General features: G+C 41.3%; 1 protein-coding gene across 9 annotated transcripts in view; it reads right to left on the bottom strand.

The window, feature by feature from the left end:
- MSI2 (musashi RNA binding protein 2) overlaps nt 1-24608 on the bottom strand; it is a 663532-nt gene that overhangs the window by 47377 nt on the left and 591547 nt on the right. For all 9 annotated transcript variants that reach the window (XM_032215200.1, XM_032215201.1, XM_032215197.1 and 6 more), the window contains one exon: nt 14204-14266. In XM_032215200.1, coding sequence (XP_032071091.1) covers nt 14204-14266 — 63 coding nt within the window. The remainder of the gene's footprint in view (nt 1-14203; nt 14267-24608) is intronic.

Raw genomic sequence — 24608 nt, 5'->3', positions numbered from 1 at the left:
GCTAAGATTCTGTACAGTCGGAGAATCCCCAAATCCCACTCCTGACTGGCCCTGCCCATTCCTCCCCTCCCAGGAGTCCTCACGCGGGGAAGTGCAGGGTATGAGCGGAGGCTCAGGGAGGGTGAAAAACAGGCCTACCGGAAGTTCAGGAAGGCCAGAAATGGGCCTGTTGACAGCCTCCAGAGAGCCTCTGGAGCCTGGGGAGGCCATTTTCACCCTCCCGGAGGCTCAAGGAAAGTCTCCGGAGCCCGGGAAGGGCAAAAACGCTCCCCCATGTGATGCAGGAGGCCAAATAGGCCACGCCCACCCAGCAACCAGGCAGAGAACCCCTTGCTAAAAATTTTGAAGCCCACCCCTGGTTGGGCCTACAGTATTGAAAGACCAAGACTGTCTCAGAAGCAATGATCAGAAAACCAGTACGTGAGAGCGACTCTCCTGACTCATTTGGTGAAAGAAAATCACAGGGGTATAATAAAAAGTAGTGAACAACAAAGGCTTCAATGAAAGCTCTAAAACTGCTGAGCTAGTGTAAAATTGCTGACAGTGTAAAAAAAAATGGGTGGGAAATAACCAGCAATCAATCAGTTTGTTTCTGAAGCTAAAGCTTTGGCCCAGACGTTTGGGTGTAGAGAGTATTTTTCAGTACAAAAAAACCACAACAGCTTCTTTGTGTGATCCCAGGAGCTTCCTCTGGTAATGAATATTGAAAATTGCACTGCGGTTTTCTGCCTTTTTTTAAACGGAAAGTTCTGCATTAAAAAAAAATTGCAAGTCCTAAAATAGGTTTGATACACTATTAAAGACTTGAGAAGAATTCAAAATTCCTCCCCCAAATTCCAGAAAAAAACAACAATCCAAATCTAAAGGCACTCTTTTTATCTTGTCTTCCCACTCTGCTCCTTAGGCTGTTCTTAAGTGTGAAGGGCAGCTCCCAGGAGCCTACCCTTGTTGTTTTTCATCTAGATAGAGATTTCACGAAAGATCTAGATTAAAAGATGTCATATTCGCCATCCCCAACATTCACTCTGAAATGAAGGAGTAATTTTGACCAAAGTAGTGGCCCAATGCAATGTTGTGCCTGTACCATATCTAGGTTTCAGTTAGCCATTTGTTAAAGGAGACACACTAAGCACGGATGATGTTACTTAGTTTGGGTAATGAAACGTCTGAAAGAAAATGAGCAAGCTCAGAGAGCATCAAGGGCCTCTTCAAAGGAGACACAGCTTCCTTCTTAAACTGGAATAATGCAGCATGAATGCCGTGTTTCCCTGAAAATAAGACTGGGTCTTATATTAATTTTTGCTCCAAAAGATCAATTCGGGCTTATTTTCTAGTTAGGTCTTATTTTGGGGAAAATATGGTACTAAATGCATCCATCTGGCTGACAATCTTAACTAGGGCTTATTCTAAGGGTAGGATTTATATTCTGAGCATCCTGAAAAATCGTGCTGGGACTTAAATTCCATTTAGGTCTTATTTTCGGGGAAACAGGGTACTATAATCTCATTACCCGATAGATGCAAGGCTGGGTGAACAACTGTAGCCAATGCATGGTCTTTAATGGGTCTATGTCCATGTTAGGGATATAATTCTAACGGTTGGTTTGGCAATATATAAACCATGTAACAATGCTATACCTATTTCTTTACAAAACGAAAAATACTGATCTGAGTGCCGCGAGCTATTGCAAGTTTTGCAACTGTTAGCAAATTTTGAGTTCTGAACTGATTATATGATACTGGACTATGTTATTTGGATTACCCCTTAACTGAAAGACGTTGATGACTGACTGTCTTATCCGTGTATGACTTGGACTGTTTGATGGACTCTGACACCTCTATTTCCACGAAAGTAAAAGCCTATTTAAACTGCAGTGTCTCTGTATGCTGGTTTGTGTATTCTCCAACACAACTCTCACAACGCTTCGCTGAACGTACTCGCTCTCCCAACGGGGAGCATACCTAAAAGTCCACATGGAAGGAGGTATGCAGTGGGCTACTTCAGGGTTCTATCCTGCGTCTAGTACTCTTCAACACCTTTACAAGTGACTTACACGAGGGAAGAGAAGTGGTGCATAAAATTTCTGGGTGATACAAAGTTGGAGTGGGTGGGGTGGACTGTTAATATCCCAGAAAACAGGCTAAAGATTCAAAGGCATCTTGATAAGGATTTGAGCATTGAGTCCAATCCAACAAAATATTCTTCCGTGGTCAGAAAAACAAGGTACTGCATGTGGGTGGGGAACTCCAGATGCATAGGTATAAGCTGGGTTCCTAGCTTAACAGTTGGACTTGCACAAAGAATCGTGAGATTACACACGAGTCAGCAATATGCCACAGCTGCCAAAACACCCAATGCAGTTTGGACTGCATTAACAGAGATACAAGAGCAAGATCAAGGAAAGAGCTAGCACCACTTTATGTTGTACTGGTCAGGCTGCCCCTGAAATACTGTCCAGTTCTGGTCACCACAATTTTTAAAAAAAGGACACTGAAGAAGATACACAGGGCTCTGAGGCCAAACCTTATAAAGAGTAGTTGTCAATTAGGTTACGTTTAGCCTTTAAAAAGGGAAAAATTAAGGGAAGACATGATAGCATTTTTCCAATATATGAAGGGATGTCACAAAGTAGAGGATCTGGGTTTACTCTCCAGAGTATCCCAACTTAAAGACAGGTAAAAGAGAATCGGTGGGTGGAAGCTTAACAGAGGAAGATCCAAACTCCAAAGGACCTTACCCACTCTCATGGCCTTCAGGAAAGCTGTTGAAACCTGGCTGTTCCGGCAGGCCTGGGGCTGTTGACCTTATTGTTAGGGTCCAGCCCCGATTAGAAGGAATGCATGTTGTGAATTTTAAACTATTCTTTTTATTTTTCTTCCTTCTCTGTAAGCCGCCCGGAGTCCTTCGGGATTGGGCAGCCTATAAATTTAATAAATAATAAGAATAATAAATAATAACTTCCTGACTGTCAGAGCTATTAAGAGATGCAAAAACAGCCTGCCTCCTGAACACATGGGTGCCCCCTTCCTGGAGGTTTTCAAGAAAAGACCACTTGGATGGTCTGAGGATTCCTGCCTTAGGAAGGGAATTGGATTAGAAGTCTCCAAAATCCCCTCTAAATCAAGGATTCCACTGCATAATCTGATTAATCTATCCGCATCTCTACTTGCCTAAATGGTTTGAGGTTCTGAGATGGAAGGCTAAACTAATAGTACTGGAAAACCATTTCTATATATAAACTCCATCTAGTTTGGCCAACTGCTATATTTGTTGCTGTAATAGAAGTTATACAACCTTGTAAAGGTAAAGGTTCCCCTTGCACAGATATGCTAGTTGTTCCTGACTCTAGGGGGTGGTGCTCATCTCCGTTTCAAAGCCGAAGAGCCAGCGCTGTCCAAAGATGTCTCCGTGGTCATGTGGCCGGCATGACTAAACGCCGAAGGCGCATGGAACACTGTTACCTTCCCACCAAAGGTGGTTCCTATTTTTCTACTTGCATTTTTACCTGCTTAGCCACTGAGCCACTGTGTCCCTTTTATACAACCTAGAGGGCTACAATAGTCAGGCCAATTTAAATTAGATGCAATTTTTGGAACGACTGGATGGAAACAGCTATCCGTTTCCAAGGGCATTGCTCCATCAAGAAAGAAAGAAAAAAAGAGTATGTGAGCTAGCTTTTCCAGAGCTTACCAAGAACAAAGTAAAAATCACAGAGTGATTTTTGGTCTTTTTAGTCGCAGGGCTATTCAGAAACATGTGAAGTGTGTGAAATGAGGCACCCTGCAAGTCAGAGCAGATTGCATAGGAGGAGTGTTTGCCCATTGAGAATAATTCCACTGATTGAAATGGCTATTAAAAGTTAGTGACTAGATCATTAAGGATTTACTTATATCATATTTAAGTCTGCACTCCAGGGCTGGCCACTAATTATGCTGGAAATGATTTGTCAAGTGCCCTGGCTTTTGAATTAAAACCAAAAGTGATTAAAAGCTAATGTTTTACCCATCAACAGAATCTACTGAAATATCTACAGCAGGGGTCATAACTTGAGTACCACAATGGTGGACAATTACACATCATTGTGTGATAGAGTGGAGGCTTTAAGGAAGAAGAAAATGGTGTGCATGGCCAAAAAAGAAAAAAGGAAAAGAAATTGCATAGCTACATATCTCACAAGGTAACTTGGAGATAATTCAGTAATGGACTCCCCCAAATTACCATTGATCAGTGTGAGGCTCAAGAAGAAATTGTTAGGATTTTAATTTAGTGTTCCCATATGCCAAGGTATGTGGAGGCTGAAATCTGGTTTGCATTATTTTGTTTAGGCACCATAGATGTTTGCAGCAAGTCAGCTGAAGAGGGATGAGAATACTGCCCCCTCGCGCTTTCTGATTAGATGTCAATAAATGTTGTCCACTACTTCTGTAATTGTATTGATTTATTAGATTTATTATGGCGACCCTATTGTAAAAGACAACATCCTAATTCAGCGAAGTAATTTTTGATCTAGGGATGAATGAATGTATTCTATGGCAGGGGTCTCTAACCTTGGCAACTTTAAGACTTGTGGACTTGAACTCCCAGAATTCCTCAGCCAGCTGAATTCTGGGAGTTGAAGTCCACAAGTCTTAAAGTTGCCAAGGTTGGAGACCCCTGTTCTATGGGACATATCTGAACGGATGGATAAACATGACGTTTTTCCAATGTTATTCTGCCCAGTGGGTCAAAAGAAATATTTACAGAGCCAACTATTTTCTTTTCATCATGTGATGGAATCAATATTAACACAGCATTAGGATGCCTAATATATTTTTTCTTTTGGCAATCACTGTGATTATTAGCAGTTCCCAAACAGCAAATATGGTCGAAAAACACCTTTTGTCAGATGAAAAGCTAGGTCAGGGTTAGCCAGAATGGCTTGGGGTTAGATGTCATGCATTTTTCAGTTAAAAAGATAAAGGTTCCCCTTGCACATATGTGCTAGTCGTTCCTGACTCTAGGGGGCGATGCTCATCTCCATTTCAAAGCCGAAGACGTCTCCAGAACTGTCCGAAGATGTCCCAGTGGTCATGTGGCCGGCATGACTAAACACCGAAGGCGCACGGAACGCTGTTACCTTCCCACCAAAGGTGGTTCCTATTTTTCTACTTGTATTTTTTACATGCTTTTGAACTACTAGGTTGGCAGATGCTGGAACAAGTAATGGGAGCTCACTCTGTTACGCGGCGCTAGGGATTCAAACCGCCGAACTTTCTGATCGACAAGCTCAGCGTCTTAGCCACTGAGCCACCGCATCCCTATAGATTTTCCAGTTAGTCAAATGCTAATATTTAAAAAGTATTCTTCTAAGTAACTGCTCTGCACTGTACAAAAAACCAACCAACCAATCTGACTGTAAGTTATTTCAACAAGTCCCTGCAAAGACGCCCATCGGGCATTCTGTGAACCCAAACCAACTCTTCTGCCATTAATTTTAAGGGACACTCCTGTAATTTGCCAACAACAGAAGTGTTGACTGACAAGATTAATTAGTTTTAAGTGCTGGGGTTAAGCATATAAAAAGAATTGCAACTTCCCAAACTCTTTTCTGCTTTGCTAATTTTGAGATGCATTTCCCATCTAATTTCCTTTTTGTTGGACGGAAAACAGCAGGTCCTGATTTAGTTCACCGAGGGCCAAGGTGGATAATTGTGTCTCTGGTATAGAAGATTTGTAACTGCGTTCTATCGGTAAGGGAAGAGTAGCTCTTCAGCTAAGAGATAGAGTTTGGCATTTGGGGTGGGGGAAGAGTAATTTCTCAATGCACATGGAAAGAATATTTAAGGTACGCATCTTTCAGCTCAGTGTATCAACCTAGATTCCAGACTGCACATGATCTGTGAAGCAAATACGCTAAAAAAAAATAAAAAATCACCAGTGTTCCTTCAGGGAAGATGCTGAACAAGATAGAAGGAGGAACCATCACGTATGATGCCTCCTCTCAGTAGGATGGGCTGACAAAACAGCAGCTGCCACGAAGCAAATGTAATGCAGCATTCAGGACCTGAATTACCATCTGCCAACCTTGCCCACTCCTGGCTCATTTGGAAAACAATTTTGAGAAGCGGAGTACGAAAAAACTGGATGTAAGGGGGGGGGGGAGGAGAAGGAGAAAAGGAACGGACAAGGAGAAAAGGAAATGAACGAAAAGGAAAAAAAAAAGACGGTTTGCGGGCTCAGTGATGGAGATGGTGATACTTGTTTGGAAATTTCCTCATATTGGCGGCTCGTGAAATGTTCGCCCGTAGAGTTAAGAGAGGTTATTCTCCTAAAATCCATCCAAGTTGTGGAACTGAAGGGTAAGGGAAGTGAATATAACTTGGTGTCAAGTGCTGCGTTTGCAGTATTGTCAAAATTTGTATTTTGGATCTAAAACCAATTCCCTTGTGCCTCAGTATAGCCTGACAGACAGTCGTCGTACATACGCTTCATGACTTAGATCTCCAATGGGCAGTTTTCCTGCTCTCCCAGCCTAGCTTAGGTTCTGCAGAAAGGATTCAGAACTCTAACTTAACATTAAAACAGGTTACGTTCTGGTGGAAGCCATGCCTGTACAATGCTTATGGCAATGAAACTTGGCCTTGTACCCTAAGACACTGACCTGTAGGTAACTCCCACTGACCTGAGTGGGAACTACACACAAGGAAGTGTACTTATCATTAAAATGTTGACTCTTCCCCCACCCCCTTTTATAATCAAAAACCAAAGTAACGTTGTTTTTACAGTGGTCAATTAACTACTACCGCCATCAGAGCACTGATGATTCTCAGAATGATGCGTCAAGTTAAAATTTGGTAGGACCAAGTTTAGAAAATTAACGGACATTGTACTGTGGCTCCAAAGAATTTAGCAGAAGTTCTTGTACTGAGAGGCCTATCCTTCTTCCAGTCAACCATGGCTACCCTCGGACTATCATGCTCTTTCAAGTTGACAATCACCTATAATATCAACTCAACAATGCATGTTCTACAACTACGTCTACTGCTACCAGTTACAACTACTACAAGGGCATGCATTTAGTTCAGTCCCACAGATACATGACACTCTAAGAACAGGCAAGGGGAGATGTGAGATGTTTTACGAACAACAAGTGTTTCAGTTGTATAAAGTAAGGAAAAGTAATATAGGAAAAAAAAAAGCAAAAAGAGAGAAAGTGTACTAAAGGAAAATAATAATAGAAAGACATTTTTCAAGAGTTGGATATGAGTCGTTCCTTGAATCGTTTTTAATCTCAACAAGCAAAGGAAACATGCAACCAGCTGCTACTAACAAGAAGCTGGACACAGAGAGAGGATTAATAGGTGTGGACAAACCTTCCTGCTGAGCGTGCTCAGAAGAGCGTTTGAGAGGAGCGCACGTCCCAATGTAAGAGAGGCCGGAAAGAGTGCCTCAGAGATTTGCCCTCTCTCACAGCAGCCCCAACCAAGCAAGAGAGAAAACAACAAGAACATAACTGCTCACACTCACCATCGAGGTCATGTCATTAGATGCGTTACAGCCGGCAAGTATAAAGGACAGTGGAACCTACGGACTGAAGAACCTTTGGGGGGGCTCTGGTCAAATAAAGGGAGGACCAAAGTAGGACTTCATAGTAACTTTCATTATTATTATTTTTTTTATAAAGCAGCCTTCTCCAGCCTCCTGGCCTCCAGAATGGCGGGGCTGATAAGCCAATGCATCTTGGTGGGAGAAGACTGGTTAGGAAGGTTGGGTATCACAACAAATGGGATCAGGGAAGTTAATTTGGAAACCCCCTCCGGAGCCAGGTAGCAGGATCTCTGGCCCCTTCATTTTCCAAGCCGGAGAAAGAGAAAGGGAAAGCTCACAATGTCATCAGGACTTAAAATAGCTGTCACCAAGCTGGGGAATTCTGAGAGTTGAGGATCAACACATCTAGAGGGTAGCTAGGCTGGAGAAGGCCATGTTGGAAGTATCTGACAAAGTATTTATTTTTCCCCTGCCAAGCGTTAACCCCTTTTAAGGAATTCCAAATAAAATCATATGACTTGACCTTCTCTTGAGCAACTGATACCTCTGATTCCCGAAGGGGAATACAGACATGGTCCAAACCAGATAATATGGACATTCACTTTCTGGAATGGAAGAATGTGGACCACTTTCCCACCAATTAAAGTATGAAGTGGGAACGTCACCTGGAATCTTTTAGATCCAAAGGCCTAATTTAGCCCCACGTGGACACAAGCCTCCATACGGGGCATTGATTCTACACACTGCCTACACACTGCCTTCACAGGGAGGAGGAGAGCATGATTTGCCCCGCTCCATGGACAATTGATAGTTAAAACATCTGAACTGGGCCACAGAGGGAAAAGCAAAACAGATTACAGATGCTGAAAGTCTGCCAGAGGAAATAATCATCTTGATCCTACAGTATCTTGACAATCAACAGAACTGGCTTTCTATACAAGTGATTTTAGAAAAACCCGTGTTAAGTGTCATCTCTCATCAAGCTGAATGGAGAAGCCACTTTTCATGTAATCTGTATCTTTTCAATATTGGAACAAAAATGCCATACTGATAGTGAAATTGCTTCAGAGGTCACAGTTCTAAAATGCAGGCTCATGCCAATGTAACTCAGAACCTGGTTCATTCTAACCACGTCAAGAATAAGTACAGCATTAATTTTTGAATGCGGATATCAAAGCCGGGGATGTACAGAGAAGATATGTTTTGGGACTAAAGTGGGCACCCGTTTGTTATATTGAGAGCAGACTTGGGTCATTTAAAGAAATGGCAGCCATAGAGATATTCCTCATACATAAAATTGTTGGTGCAATAGGAATAAGTGATTGCCATACATATTAATTTACTATAAGGCAGTGTTTCTCAACCTTAGCAACTTTAAGTCCTGTGGACTTCAACTCCCAGAATTCCCCAGCCAGCTGTGCTGGCTGGGGGATTCTGGGAGTTGGAGTCCATAGGACTTAAAGTTGCCAAGTTGAGAAACACTGCTATAAGGCAAATGTGTAAGGTCTTTCCCTTGCCCGCTTTTCTCTTCCGTCAGGATAATTTCAATTAATCCTGAACTTTCTATTTCTGGGCAAGCAGGCATATTTATCAACAAACTACAAGGCTGTAAGGTAAAGGTAAAGGTTCCCCTTGCACATATGTGCTAGTCGTTCCCGACTCTAGGGGGCGATGCTCATCTCTGTTTCAAAGCCGAAGAGCCAGCGCTGTCCAAAGACGTCTCTGTGATCATGTGGCTGGCATGACTAAACGCCAAAGGCGCACGGAACGCAGTTCCCACCAAAGGTGGTCCCTATTTTTCTACTTGCATTTTTTACGGGCTTTCGAACTGCTAGGTTGGCAGAAGCTGGGACAAGTAATGGGAGCTCACTCTGTTATGTGGCACTAGGGATTCAAACCGCTGAACTGCTGACGTTTCTGATCGACAAGCTCAGCGTCTTAGAGCCGAGGTGGCACAGTGGTTAAATGCAGCACTGCAGACTACTTCGGCTGACTGCAGTTCAGCAGTTCGGCTGTTCAAATCTCACCGGCTCAGGGTTGACTCAGCCTTCCATCCTTCTGAAGTGGGTAAAATGAGGACCCGGATTGTTGGGGGCAATATGCTGACTCTGTAAACTGCTTAGAGAGGGTTGAAAGCCCTATGGAGCGGTAAATAAGTCTAACTGCTATTGCTATTGCTATTAGCCACTGAGTCGCTGCGTCCCTTTTAAGGCTGTAGTCATTTATTATTTAGATTTCTTTAAAACACTTCTGATAAACATAAAATCTGGACATTTCTGGGCACAGATGCCTGTGGAGTTAGTATTTTGTTTTGCAGAATAGCAAATTTCTTTTAAATTTTGTTGAAAGTTAAATTGTATTAAAGCATTAAATAGTAGAATGGGGACCTTGAGGAAATGATAGCCACAAGCCGTGCAATTTTGGAATCCACTGGTTATATTTTGTTTAAAGTGTAATTTAAAATATTATAGCGCACTTACAGGAAAGCTAAGTCACCATTCCTACTTAGAATCAGGAAAACAGAGAGAAATCTCTGTGTTTATCTACTCACTGAAGGTAAGTAAGATTTCAGGGGTAAAACTCTTATCACAGAACATGCCAACTCTGGTTAGAATGCTCAGCCAGGCAGGCCCCAGCCAAATTTTATCAGATGTGAAGCCAACATGAAGAGTTAATTGTTTAGTTGTTGTGAGCTGCCCGGAGTTGTTGGGAATTGGATGGCATAGAAAATTTTATAAACCAACCAACCTTGAATGAATCTCTCTCTCTCTTTCAACTCTTTTAGCCTAACCAATATCCAAGCACTGTTGGGAGAAATATTATCTTTATTCAATTTAGACCAACCAGGGATATTCACTGGAAGTTTAAAAATAAATAGTCAAGACAGCGGCCACAACTCCAACATTGAGGCTCTGCCCCTTTTTAAGTGCACTAGAAAAGGGAAGTGTCTTCTGAACATTCCCCTAGGGTAGTGTTGGCGAAGCTTTTCGGCACTGAGTGCTGAAATGGGAGTGCATGCGTGGGGGGGAGCACCGAAAACCGGAAGAGCAGCTCCTCAACGCGCATGCGCGGGAGTGCCGGAAACTGGAAGAGCAGTTCCCCGGCGCGCATACGTGCCCCAGGAAACTGAGCTTCCAGTATCTGGCGCGCATGTCTTCCGGTTTCTGGTATACATGAATGTGCTAAGACCAGCTGGCCAGTGCACATGCGCGCATCAGAAGATCAGCTTCCCGGCACGTGCGTAAGTACCAGAGAGCTGCTCTTCCTGTTTCCACCATTCCTACACGCATGAGACCAGCTGGCCAGCGTGTGCTGGAACCCGGAAGAGCAATGGATGATGGCTGGCGTGCCCAGAGAGATGGCTCTGCATGCCACTTCCGGCACGCGTGCCATAGGTTCACCGTCACGGCCCTAGGGGAATCCCCAAGTTTTCAATCCTGCCTTTCTTCTCAAAATAGCTAATGTCTGTCTGTCTGTCTATTGTTAAAAACACCTAATCAATTTTAAAACAAATGAATAAATGCCTGCTAAAAGAGAGTTGCCTTTACTGTTCTCTTCTAAATGCTATGGGAATTAAGGAGAAACTCAGCTGCAAAATCATCAAGTCCTTCCTTCCTTGCCAGTCACTGGTAATGTGGCACCTAAAGGGCCTTTTCTTGCAGATTTTAAAAGCCAAGCCCAACACAAGAACAGCAGTGTCCCCCCGAGACAATCAGGGCCTAAGCTGTTCGGGCTTTATGATCAGTACTCCACAAGCTACTGATAACCAGGGAAAGTCTTTCAGCATGTACAATCACCTTAATCAAGAGGAAATCCCTAAGAGCTGGGTAAATTGAAGGCTTACCATTTGGACATTAACTTTCGTGCACCTTATGATACAGATGGGGAGGGGGGGATTTAACTTTAGGTAGTCTTAACACGCTCCGGCTGATGCCACCTGTGTTATATTGCTGTAATCCTCAAAAATTGAGGGCAGTTGGTTCCAATTTTTTTCCCCATTTTCTCTTCTGCTTTAATGAATCAGGTCTGAGCCCCAATATGAAGCCGACTTTACTCCACTGGCCCCGAATCCATTTCACTATCAGTGCTACACATCTCTTTGATAGCAACAGCTATCAAATCGTCTGTGATGAAGGGAGCTCCTTCTGAATATGCAGACATATTTCTCCCTCTGTGGCAGAGTGTGGGAGGGGATACGCACACAAGTCTTCCGTAGGGTACCATACTGATCTTTACACTTGCCATATAGATTGTTGTTAATTTGGGTTAGATTTAGTTTTGTTATCACAGGTTAATTTTTTTTTTTTAAAAAAACCCACCAAATTACAAAATATTGGTTTTAAAAAATAAAATAAAAAGCAAATTATTTCAAGCAGAAATGCAGGTGAGTTACAGCAATATTCCAATCAAAATTGGGACCTCCACGAATGTCAAAGTTCCATCGCCTAAACTTTTCTAAGAGAAAATTTCATGATACCTTTGCAAAATAAAACTGCAATTGTATTGGGGGGGGGGGAAGCACAGGAAAGGGGTGTGGAAAATGTAGATCTTTGTTTACACCAAGGATAAAAATCAGTTTAAAAGCAGGATACGGAAAATACCAAAGGAAAAAAAATAATATTACCCTAGGTATTTAGCAAATCAACCCCACTGCGCTCAAATTGGATACCCCCCCGCTTTATTAAAGTAACATTAAAATGGTATTAAATCATCCTTTGTAGCCTTCAAAGCAGTGCCAGTTTGCATGGAACGGAGTTCTCTAAACATCTCACTTTGGACTCTAAAGAAATCCAGCCTTTCCCCCCACAAGTTCTCTTGGGGGTAATTAAATGCTTGGCAGCCCTTTCCATTTGGGGGGCAGGAGTTGGAATTTCATCTGAAGAGACCTAGCTAAATGGGTACAGAAGCCCCACACCTATGAACAAGCTTCATCAGGAGAGGGCTGAATAAAACTATTGCTTCCCCCCCCCTCCTCAATTCTTCGTTCCTGGTCTCAATGCGTACCATTTGGCTGGGGGACGGGGGCACAAGAATGTGTTCTCCGATTGCTTCTTGCTCCCTTGACCTCAACTACCCAGTTAAAATGAGCAAAAAACAAAATGGCCGAAGACAGCAGGCATTCTACAGAGATTAGCAAGCAAGGCAGATTAGGGAGCAGTTCAACTCAGTGAAAGCAGCAAGCCCACCCCTGGTCCTTGCTCAGCCCTTAAGAGTTTGAAGGCGTGAACAAGCCAATGCAGGAAAAAGAAAAGGGCTTGGTAAGTTTTAACAGCCCTCTCATGAAGGAATCAAATGCTTGATTATACTTTTTTTTAAAAACAAACAAACAAACAAACAATCGCCAATGTAAATCGATGATTTAAACTCTTCCCTGTAGTGGGAGAGACAGACAGTGGAGGGGTGGGGGAAATGTGGAGCTTGTCATGAGCGGACAGTAAAGAAAAGGGTGAACATTTTTTTTCCACAAAACCTGGCCCAGAGTTTGCAGAAGGTAACAAATGCTGAAAATGATATCCGAGCATATAAATCTAATAAACCTAACCTAAACCTAAAGATGTGTCTGGAACAAATACCGTTTTTGGACAGAATTGTCATCATTTCTCCCTGGAGTAAATGGTCACTAATTCAGGTCCCAGGCTGCACTTCAAATTTCTACACTACTGGGTAGCCCAATGTTAAGTCTTATCCCATGCTGTGACTGAGCCTATTGAGGGCTAAGAATGCAACCGTGGCTTCAGCCTGCAGACATCCAAGCAGACCACGTTTTCCACGGCAGCTTCTCACCGTCCTTTCCCCATTCCTGCAGCTTTCTTAAGCATCAAGCCAGCTCTGGAGTTGGAGATTTCCCAATTCAGACATCATATTAAATTAGGTTTACACAAGCCACAATATGATTTTGGATCCTGATGGGCTCACCAATTGCAAACAATGGTTGTCAGTTCTGATGTCGCGCTCCATTGTGGCTTAGCGTCATCGTTTGGTGCGAAACAACTGGGAATTATTATTTCTCCAGAATCCTTGGACATATCATTGGCATTCACCATTCAATGGGAAGAGAGGCAAAGGGAGGCTATCTGGTGCTGGAATCACTTCTCCTAACCAACTCTTGATTTTTAGAATGATAGAAATACAAATTCCACCCCCCCCCCAACTCCTATTCCAGATTTGTGAATGAGCTATGCAACTGCCAAATAGTTGGGAAAATTTTTTAAAGCTACGACAGGCCACCTCCAGAGATCCAACGCTGACACAGATTCTTATGCCCTGATCTTGAATTTTCTCAGCATTTAAGGGATTTGAAATATTCAAAATATCTGTGCCTTGGACTGGGATGTCCTTGAGAATAATACTTCCTTACAAATCTAGTAGTTGCAGATGGAAGTTCCCTGCCCTAGCAGTTGGGAAGCTAGCAGAAGAGGAAATATGACATTGTTAACCCAGTGCAAACAACTGAGAAATGTCTCTTTTTTTTTTCCCTTTTAAATAAAATATCCACCCAACAGCTCCGCAGGCTTAGTAGCATCTTTCATGTCCTGGCCTCTGTTTGTAGCATGTGGTTTTGTTTAGTGGTCCCTTCCCAAAGGGGAGGCACATCAGGGTAAGTGATGGAAAGCTGTAGCCACACAGAAGGGCTTTTTCTTCCCCCTGGCCCTGCCTCCTCCAGGGCCTCCCCTACCTGATCCTCTGGCTGCTGCCACCGCTGCTGCTGCTACTGGTCCGTAGGCCGCTGCTGGGAAACCTGGCCATGGGGAAAAATAAAGAGCGTAAGAGGAAAGAGGCAACAGAAAGCCGGTATAACAATGGCTGCAACATAAAGAGGTTGGGGCGTGTAATTTGGGGAGGTGCCTGTTGGTCGATTCATATTTGACTTTTCAGAGAGCTGACTTTTGGGACTCCTTAAGAGTGAAAGCATTTCAGAGGATATACATCTCTGCAAAGGAGGCAGGTTGCTACCAGGGATGGGCTACTAAGGATTTGCTCGTGTTCAGGTAAACCCGTAGCTAACGTTATGGCCAGTTTGGAGAACCTTCAAATCCCACCCCCCCAGCTGGCCCCGCCCCCTCCAGGAGTCTCTATGCAGCCCGTTTTGGATGCGAGGTAAGTATAGGGCCCATGCAGAGGCTCGGGGGGGACGGGCTTCCTGGAAGTTTCGTAAGGAAAGCCTCCGGAGCCTGGGGAAGGTGAACACCACCACCACCACCACCCGCTGTGGTGCAGTAGGCCAACTAGGCCATGCCCACCATGGCCACACCCACCCAGCAACTGGGCAGAGAACCCATTGCTGAAATTTTTGAAGCCCACCTCTGGTTGCTACCAAATCTACATTAGCCTGCAACAGAGAAGGGACTTTCAGAATTTCAGTGTTTTGTTTCCTTTTCATTTCTTCTAATAATGGACAAAAACAATAGAGGCCTGATCATTATTTGGCTGCAGAGATGCAAGGCTGATTTGACCTCAATCATATTTTGTCACAGGATGCTGGCAATATTTTGTGAAGTTCAAAAAGGCTGAGCTGGAAGAGACTCCCCAACACCTCCTTCATAGGAGTCTGCTGGTCAACCCCCAGCTTATTGCCTTCTTCCTTTTCCTCATGTTGCAAAATCCCTCCTTCCTTTTCACTTTGCTATTTCTGAAAGTCATCCAGAAGACTAGCAAAGAGGAAAGAGGTGGAGGAGGGACCAGGAAGAAAAAGGCTGGAAGAGACAGATGGGCAATATATATATATATATTTTATTAGATTCTGGAAAAAAAATACTTTCATTTTCCTAATTTTCTTCTGAATGAATTCAGGTGACATAACCTGAGACATGCTTCAAAGAGTTTACTCATCTCAGATTTTGATTACCAGTTTGGGTTGTAAAGACAAGGAAAAGGGGACAGTCAGAGTCGGGGAATAAACTGTTATTTGTCATGTAAATAACTGCAGGCCAAAGGTGAAAGAATAAAAGAGAAAATAGAAAAACAGAGAGCCAAAGAACTACAAGTGCTCTAATTCTAGATCTACTCCCATAGCTACATTTATCGCTACCAGAAAAAAATGCACAGAAATCAACAGGCTTTAAAGTATCTCTAAACTACTGAAAAAGATCAATTAAGAGAGACATACTTGCATTTAAATATGGTAATAGGGCTGTTGGGGAAAAAAATTTCTATGTAAATAAGTACAGAACTACTTCTAGCTAACCTGGGATTTTTTCAATCACCACCCCATAGACAGCAAACCCCATCTTATGAAAATACAGATTTTAAATGACATTTGTTTCAATAATAGCAGCCACTGATTTCTGAGTTTGGAAGAACTGGATGGGAAAAAGAAACTGTAATGCAGGATTTAAATTCTAGATTAGGCATATTGTAATTTATATCAGAGGGGCTATACTGACAGGTTCTGGAGGACCGTTAGCAGAAATCCTGAGTAGTTCGGAGAACCGGCCATCTTTTGTTGAGAACAGAGCTGGAAAGCAGGTTAGTAGGGTGGGGAGGGAATGGGGATTTTGCAGTAACCTTCCCCTGCCACGCCCACAAAGCCACACCCACAGAACCAGTAGTAAAATATTTTGAATCCCACATTGATTTATATGGGCGATAACATATACCAATGGCCACAAATGCAGATGGCAACGTAGAGAGGGAAGTTTTACTGTAATATTCATTTTGTTGCCACCTAGGGGCCATTTGGAATTCTGCATCCCAGGTGCTAAGATCAGGAGACCCTCCCCTCCCCCCCAATTTTCAGCATGTCATCTTTTTTTCCAGAATTTTTTTTTGTTCTCTTACATACCATTTTAAGTGTACATTCCCATAATTCTTCTTTACATTTGTCATTCTTACACATTTATTATTTCATTTAATAGGTTATAATATACAGTTTGGGTTGTTTTATTTACCATCCCTTCCTCCTGTTGTAACACCACCTTATTTTCCCTTTCTTTTCTCCCTCCCTCCCTTCTCTACTTCCTTTCTTCCTCCTCTCTTTCCCCTTCCTTCCTCCCTTACCTTTCTCCTACTCCTACTCTTCCTCTTCCCCTATCTACCCTCTCTCCTTCTCTTCCTCTCCCTTCCATCCTCTTCTCCTTACCTCTTTCTTCTTTCCCCTGTCTTCCTTTCATTATCTCCTCCTCTCTCCCTTTCTTTTCTATTGTTGTAGGTGTCTCTTTCAGATCTCAGTTTATGTTTCCTTGGGATGGTATTTCCACAAACCCAAATATAATTTGGTATCATTTCTTATTTCCTTACCTTCGCTAATCTATCCTATGCCCCCCCTCTTTATATCTCGCTCTTGTATACACTTATATATTTAATATTTTCATTTCTGTTTTCCCCTTCTTCCCCCTCCCTTTTCCATTTAATAGTGCATCATCTGGGTTCTATATCTTCTCCCTACTTTCTTTTCTAGTTTTCTTTCTCTAGCCAATCATAACATCTTCCCCATGTCTTGAAGTACTCCGATTCCTCTTTATCCTTTATTTTCATTGTCAACCTATTCATCTCTGCACAATCTAATATCTTTTTTTATTATCTCTTCATCTGTTGGTAGCTTATTTAATTTCCAATTTTGGGCTAATACAATTCTCGCTGTTGTAGTTACATGTATAATCAAATAAGTATCCTCTTCCTTGAATTTCTCTGGGATAATACCTAGTAAAAATATCTCTGGTCTAAATTCTATTTCTTGTTGCAACATTTTCTTTAACTCTTATCTTAGTCCAATATTTCCTTGCTTCTGCACATGTCCAGCACATATGATAATAGAAACCTATTGCTTGTTGACACTTCCAACATTTCGCTGATTTGTCTTTAAACATCTTTGCTAATTTTCCCAGTGACGTGCCATCTATAAAACATTTTGTGTAAGTTTTCTTTATAAGCTGTTGACATGGTTAATTTATACTTCATTTCCCATAGTTGTTGCCACTTTTCTAGCTCAATTGTGTGGCCAAAATTCTTTCCCCAAGTTAACATTGTATCTTTAACCACTTCTTCTTGTACCCTAATTCTTAATAGGTAGCTATATAGTTTCTTAATTATTCTTTTTTCCATTCCCATAAGTATCTTATCTAACTCGGAAGTTCCTAAGTTAAAACCATATTCCCTTTTATCTTTTTCATATCTTGATTGTATTTGCACATGTGAAAACCATTCTATATCAATCCCTTGTTTTTCTAATTCTTGTTTTTGTTTGAGTTCCCCCCCTTTCTGTTAAGATATCTTTGTATCTAATAATATTCTTCATGCTACTAATATTTGGATGAGTCAATGCTTCCATTGTTGAAAGCCACATTGGTATTTCTAAATAGTGTTTCCCTTTTACTCTTTCCCATATTGTTAACAATCTATTCCTTACATAAATGTCTTTGAAGTAGCCATGTGCTTACTTTTACCATACCACAAAAAAGCATGCCAACCCAATTGCAAATCATGACCCGCCAATGTCAATAATCTTGTATTTCTCAATAAGATCCATTCTTTCATCCAAGCTAGTCCCGCTGCTTGATAATACAATTCCCAATTTGGTAATCCAAATCCACCTCAAACTCTTGCATCTTGCAACATTTTTATATTAATTCTTACTTTCTTCCCCCCTGCTATCTATATTTCCTCACTATTTTATTAATATTTTCAAAGTATATTTTCTCTAGTTTTATCGGCATTGTTTGGAATAGGTATAGCAATCTTGGTAATATATTCATCTTTACTACTACTATTCTTCCCATTAATGATAATTGTAGGTTTTTCCATCTTTCCAGATCTATTTCTATTTGTTTTCTCACCTTATAATAGATATCCTCCTTTAGTGTTACACACCTTGATGTCAATTGGATACCCAAATATTTCACTTTTTTCACCACGTGTATGTCCAGTTTCCCCATCAACTCTCTTTTCTGTTCTTCTGTCATATTTTTCACCAAACGTTTTGTTTTAATCTTTATTAATTTCAAACCTGCTACTTCTCCATATTCTTCTATTATTTTGACTACTTTTGGCTCTGTTTCTATTGAATCCTTCATAATAAACACCAAATCATCCACGAACGCTTGTAATTTTTATTCTTCTTTCTTGACCCTCATACCTTTTACCTCTTTATTTTGCCATATTTCTCTGTTCAAAATCTCTAGTGTCAGTATAAATAATAATGGCGATAGTAGACATCCTTGTCTAGTTGCCTTTGTAATTGCTATCTTTCCTATCGTATCACTGTTTACCATTACCTTTGCCGATTGGTTATTGTATATCGTTTTAATCATATTTATAAATCCCTCACCAAATCCCATAATTTGAAGTTGCATTATCATAAATTGCTAGTTTACATTATCAAAGGCCTTTTGTCCATCCAGAAAAAAACAATGCCATTTTCATAGTACTCTAGCAAATTCAATACAAATCGCATATTGTCTCTGATCTGTCTCTTAGGGAGAAATCCATTTTGGTCTATGTGTATGAATTCCTTTAAAAGTCTCTTCATTCTTTCTGCCATTATTGATTCAAAAAATTTATAATCCACATTTAATAGTGAAATAGCTCTATAGTTCTTTATTTGTTGTAGATCTGACTCTTCTTTAGGTATAAGCCTTATATATGCCTCCGTCCATGTTTCTGGTATCTTTGCCTCCCTTAGTAAGTCACTTTTAAAAAAAAAACAATTTTTATTTGTTTTTGAACAAGGACAAACATAAAAATAACAAAACCGTCTTCCATTACAAATTGTAGAAAGCGTGTCAGTTGGTTACAGTATTTCCATGCATCTCTTCCATAGTCATCACCTTCTTTTCATATCAAATCGCATATTTTAAATTCACCTATATTCATGTATATCACAATTATTATATCTCAACCTTAATTTGACTATAATTGTTTTTACATCCTTTTATGTATAATATTCAAAATCTAGAATAGGATTATATGATAACATTCCATTAAATCATCCTGAAATCATCCAATAACAATACATCTTTATAACATATTCTAGATAAAACTTTTAAACCTCCTCTCATATTCTCCATGTGTTGTTTATATAAAATTTCACATTATCAAACTAATATATCTATATGTAAGTCATTAAATAGTTCCAACATTACATTACTTAATATTTCTTGTAATGTTTGGTATAGTTCTGCCGGTAATCCATCTGGTCCTGGTGTTTTCCCATTCTATTGCCTTTTGATGCCTTCTGTTACCTCCATCATTGTAACTCTTTCTTCTAGTGCCTTCTTAAATTTTTCTGGGATTTTAGTTGTTCTAGTTTTCTCTAAGAATTGCATGTCATCTCTGATATAAAATAAAATTCTGGCAACTGCAACTTCCACACATCTGAAAGCTCTGCATTGGAAAAGGCTGTTTTATTCAGTGCACTTAAACCCCAATTCTCACTATATTTTCTTATGATACTACACATAGCAGCTGGACAAGATATTAACAGCCATCAGGAGGAATACAAGAACGGTACTTCCTTAGGCTATGTATTTATCAAATTTATTTGCCGCCCAACTTGAGGTTCAAGGCATTCAAGGTATATTGAAAGGCAGAGCTTTTAATCTATGGCACTGATCGTTTTCTAAATATGAATGATGGCAAGCTTTTGGAAAGATTTTGCCAGGTTCCACTGGGGAGACGGCAATATTATTTGGAATGAAACTGAATGCACAGGAATGCTGCAAGGTGTGTTTTAAGAGAGCAACAATGGGAAAATGGCATCACGTCGAAGAATGGAATAAAATCATAAATTCTGTAGGCATGTTGAATCATAGGGCTGCAGATGTAGACAGAGCAACTGGGAGAAAGCCTTAAGGTATCAATAATTTCTTACTGGCTGGGCAAATTCTTTAAAGCATGAGTGAAGGCTGCACGTATGCCTGATTATTAATATCATTAACTAATTGATAACCCAGCATTGTCCAAGTATTTATTTATAAGGGGGAAGTGCCCGGAACAAACGTAATTTCTAATGTTGGTTATTTCCCTTTACCAGAGGGAGCCCCCTTGTGGAGTACTGTGAAGCCGTTACTATGGCAACTCCCCTGGGCTGTACAGTAGAAGCCACTTTATGGTAGTACAGTAGAAGCCATTTTAAGGCACAACAGCCTGTATCTTATGGCAGTGCAGTAGAAGCCATTTTAAGGTGCAACAGGCCATATATTAACAGAACACACAGCCTGAGGGGTGTTACGCGCGTCTTACACCCACAGTATTTGTTTCCAGAGAGTAAGTCATCTGTGTACCAAGTTTGGATGAAATTGCTCGTGGCGTTCCAGAGTTATGCTGGAGCACACACAGCTATATATATATCTATATATCTATATCTATCTATCTAATTATTATTATAATAATGATAGTTTCCTTTCAGAAAAAGAAAGCTAATAAGAAGAAAAAAAACTGAAGGGGGATTACGCTGTTAAGTGTGCCTGAAAAGTCATTTAGCAGAATTCCGATTTGCAAGATAGCTGAGCTGACAAAGGAAAGGCAGAGTGGCTTTCATGTCAAGCGTGACGTATGCAAACCTGCATTTTGCTCTCCAGCAAGTCACCGAGAAATATATGAATGTGAGAAATAATGTTTACCATGCATTTGTTGATATGCAGATAGTGTTAGATGAAGTGAATAGGCTTGAATGGTTTCGCGCAAATTGAAGGCTGCCTGCTGAATGTGATGAGTTTGTATATGATGGAAATAAAGCATGCGAGGGAATAAAGTGAGTCTCTAGCGAATAGTTCAACATTGTGCACGAAGTAAGACAAGGATGTATATAATACATCTTTGGTGGCTTAATATATTTACGGGTTTATAAAGGAGAACTGTTAAAAGTATAACATAAATATTATATTTAGTCCTGTCTCACCCACGTTTTGAAATGTGATCCTCGACATGACATTTTAAAGATTGGGGGGGGGGGGGAATGCTGCACATTCTTGTTTACAGCTTTTATCTCCTGACAGTTATCAGTGTGCCCTTCAGAAAACCATCCAGATACCTCATTTACACATTCTGCAGAATTGCCCAGAAATGGGCGATCTCTAAAGGAGGATAAAAATCTTCTACGGCACAGGGTCTTATTTTGAGAATAAAAGAATCTAACCAAAAACTGCCAGAGATACAGTTCGGAGATTATGCTTTAAAGTTTCTGCTGCCAATCCATTCCAGCTGTTTGCTTCCAAGAATACCTGCCGGGCATCCTCAGGATGACTTTGGAAGTTTCTTTTTTTTTTTATCACCACAGATTTTATGGCCCTCATTGCGAGGAAGACATGCTTCAAAGCATGCCTAGATCTGCTTGCCCACTGTTACTTCCAATGGTTCGTGTGCTAGGCTTTACAGGAAAGAAGAAACCGAGTCTGATTCATGGCAGATTCCCTAGTCCCGTGATGGCGAACCTATGGCATGCATGCCACAGGTGGCACGCCAAGCCATTTATTAGGGTACATGAGGCATTGCCCTGTCAGCTCCAGCACGCATACGCGCACTGGCCAGCTGATTTTCAGCTGATTTTCGCTCTCCGGAGGCTTCCCGAAATCTCCGGAGGGTGAAAAATGGCCCAATGTGCAAACCTGAAGTCCGTTTCCAAATTTCTGGTTTGCGTGTTGGTCCGTTTTTCACCTTCCCCAGGCTCCTAGAGAGAGTATGAAGCCGGGGGAGGGCAAAAAATAGGCCTACCAGGCCTACCGGAAGTCAAAAAATGGGCTGTTTCCAGCCTCCGGAGGGCCTCCGGAGTGGGGGGATTCACTCTGGAGAAGCAGCGAGGGTCACGCATGCATGCACAGAGGGCACAGCATGGGGGGCATTGAATTATGGGGGTGGGCACAGGAGCTTTTGGCACCTGAGGTGAAAAAGGTTCTCCATCACTGGCCTATTCCAAGAGATGAAGGGATGAAGCTACTTTGTCTTGCTGCCATAATTAACTATGGTCTTCTTTCCCAAATCAATTTAAATTTAACACCCAGGAGTCAGATTCTATCCCACTAAATGTTTCACAAATCACCTGCAAACTCAAAATGGTTAAAAGGTAAAGGTTCCACCCCACATCTGTGCTAGTCGTTCTCGACTCTAGGGGGCGGTACTCATCTCCATTTCAAAGCCGACGCGCCAGCGCTGTCCAAAGACATCTCCGTGATCATGTGGTCGACATGACTAAACGCTGAAGGCACACGGAACGCTGTTACCTTCCCACCAAAGCAAGGTTGAAGAGTGGTACGATCAAAATATGCCACAATTTAGAATGTTTGCTGTGGCAACTGAACATTTAAAAATGGCTCTAGGATGCCAAGTTAATCACTGCATTAGCCAATTGTTGAAAACACTCCTACTCCATCAACAGGTTCCCTCACGCTCTTTTGTGTGGCTCACACTCAGAAAAATGAGCCAAATGCGTTTAGAAGTCCTAAAGTGGATTTTGGCATTCCAATTAGTGGATATTTTACAATTAACGTTTTGAGTGGGATCCAGTGCTGCCTGAGAAAGCCCACAGGATTTTGATCAATTTCATGCTGCCTTTATGTATCAGCAAAAGCTTAAAGCCCACAACCAGAGCTGATTTTTTCACAGACATTTTGTCCCTTGCTTCTTGCACCAATAAATAGGCTTTCTAACTACTCAAGCTGCTACAATGAGAAGGCTGAATCTAGTTTTGACAATAATGCCCTAAGTCCCAATTTAGTGAGTAGTTGTCTATGAGCTTGTGTCTTCCCCAAAGTACTAACAAGAGTTTGAAAGGAGGAGTAAGAGAGAATGGAGAAGTTGGGTTATTTATTTAACATTTGCTTAGATTAATTCAGTTCTATGACATTATATAGATGTTATCATTTACCGTCTATTGAACTTAAATGAGTGTTTTATCTGAGCTAGCCAGTTCCATCCTCTACTTGAGCTATTTGATCTTTTAATTACTGTTGATGGGGATGGAATTTGTGAACTGCTGTACACAAAAGGCAGATGCTCTGCTCGAAATAAAGCTCTTCAACTAAAGGAAGTGTGGCCTGATTTTTCAGTCAAAAGATCGGTTTAAATGAATGGCTTTTGGGAACAAATCCTGTCTAGATGAGTTGGGAGCTTTGGATATCCCATTTTCTTTTGGATTCTATCTTGAATTATCAATCTTTTACTAATTGGTATCAGGCAAATTGATTGGGCTTTTAGTCTTAAAATTTCATTACAAGCACGACCGGGTTACAACCCACTTTTTAAAATTCGACTGTTTTTACTGTTGTAAAACAAAAAATATATATTTCACACTGCATAACTATAGTCACACAATATAAAGTTCCCCAGCCCAATATAGCCTTTCTTTAAGGTCTTAGTCTTTATTTAATCTTTAATCATTCTATATTATGTTCTTTATCCTTTTACCATTTTGTAAGCTGCCCAGAGCCATTAAAACGGTGAGGTGGGCAGTACATAAATTTAATATATAAAATAAAAATTATTTATTTCTTTAAATCAGCAATGCTCAAGAGTCTGTTCTGTCCCAAGCCTCTAATATATACTGACGAAGACTTGGCTGTCAGCCACAACTAAGGAGGGAGATAAACAACCCCTTGGCTAGGAGCCCAGAAAATTATCTCTATGAAAACAAGGCTTAGACTCACGAAATTTTCCCAATCTTTCACTATGCCTGGATTAATAAACTGTTGTTTCCTGCAAAATTCTCCTCCCGTCGTCCCACCTATAAGCTCTCCGGGAGGGGCCAATCAGTAGCCACCTGTTCCTATTTCCTTCTGTGAGCCTTTTTCTAAAGCTGCTCCCTCCTCCTCTCAGCCCTACGTACATTAGGGACAGCTTCCCTCTGTTTTTCCTCACTGCTCCCTGACTGAGATGCCATCTGGTGACCAACAAGCCTCTCTAGTCCCTGCTCTGACTCCGAACACCCTCCAGAGTCTTCCTCAGCCTCCAGGGTAGTCCCATAGTGTTCATCGCTGTCAGATTCCACCAACAGCTCAGGCGGCCGCTGTTGGACCACTACAGAGTCATATTTCTTCAGAAGTACTGTCATAGGTAAAAAGGCCATTCTGACTTCTTTCTCCTGGCAATCTTTTTCTCCTTCTCTCTTTTCTGACCCATGCCAGAGAAAAAAAAAGGCCATTTTTGACAAGATC

Source organism: Thamnophis elegans, chromosome 4, assembly GCF_009769535.1.
Source record: "Thamnophis elegans isolate rThaEle1 chromosome 4, rThaEle1.pri, whole genome shotgun sequence".
In the NCBI taxonomy this organism is placed as follows: domain Eukaryota; kingdom Metazoa; phylum Chordata; class Lepidosauria; order Squamata; family Colubridae; genus Thamnophis; species Thamnophis elegans.
Note: the sequence above shows the minus strand (reverse complement) of the source record. Positions and strands in the feature narration are given on the sequence as shown.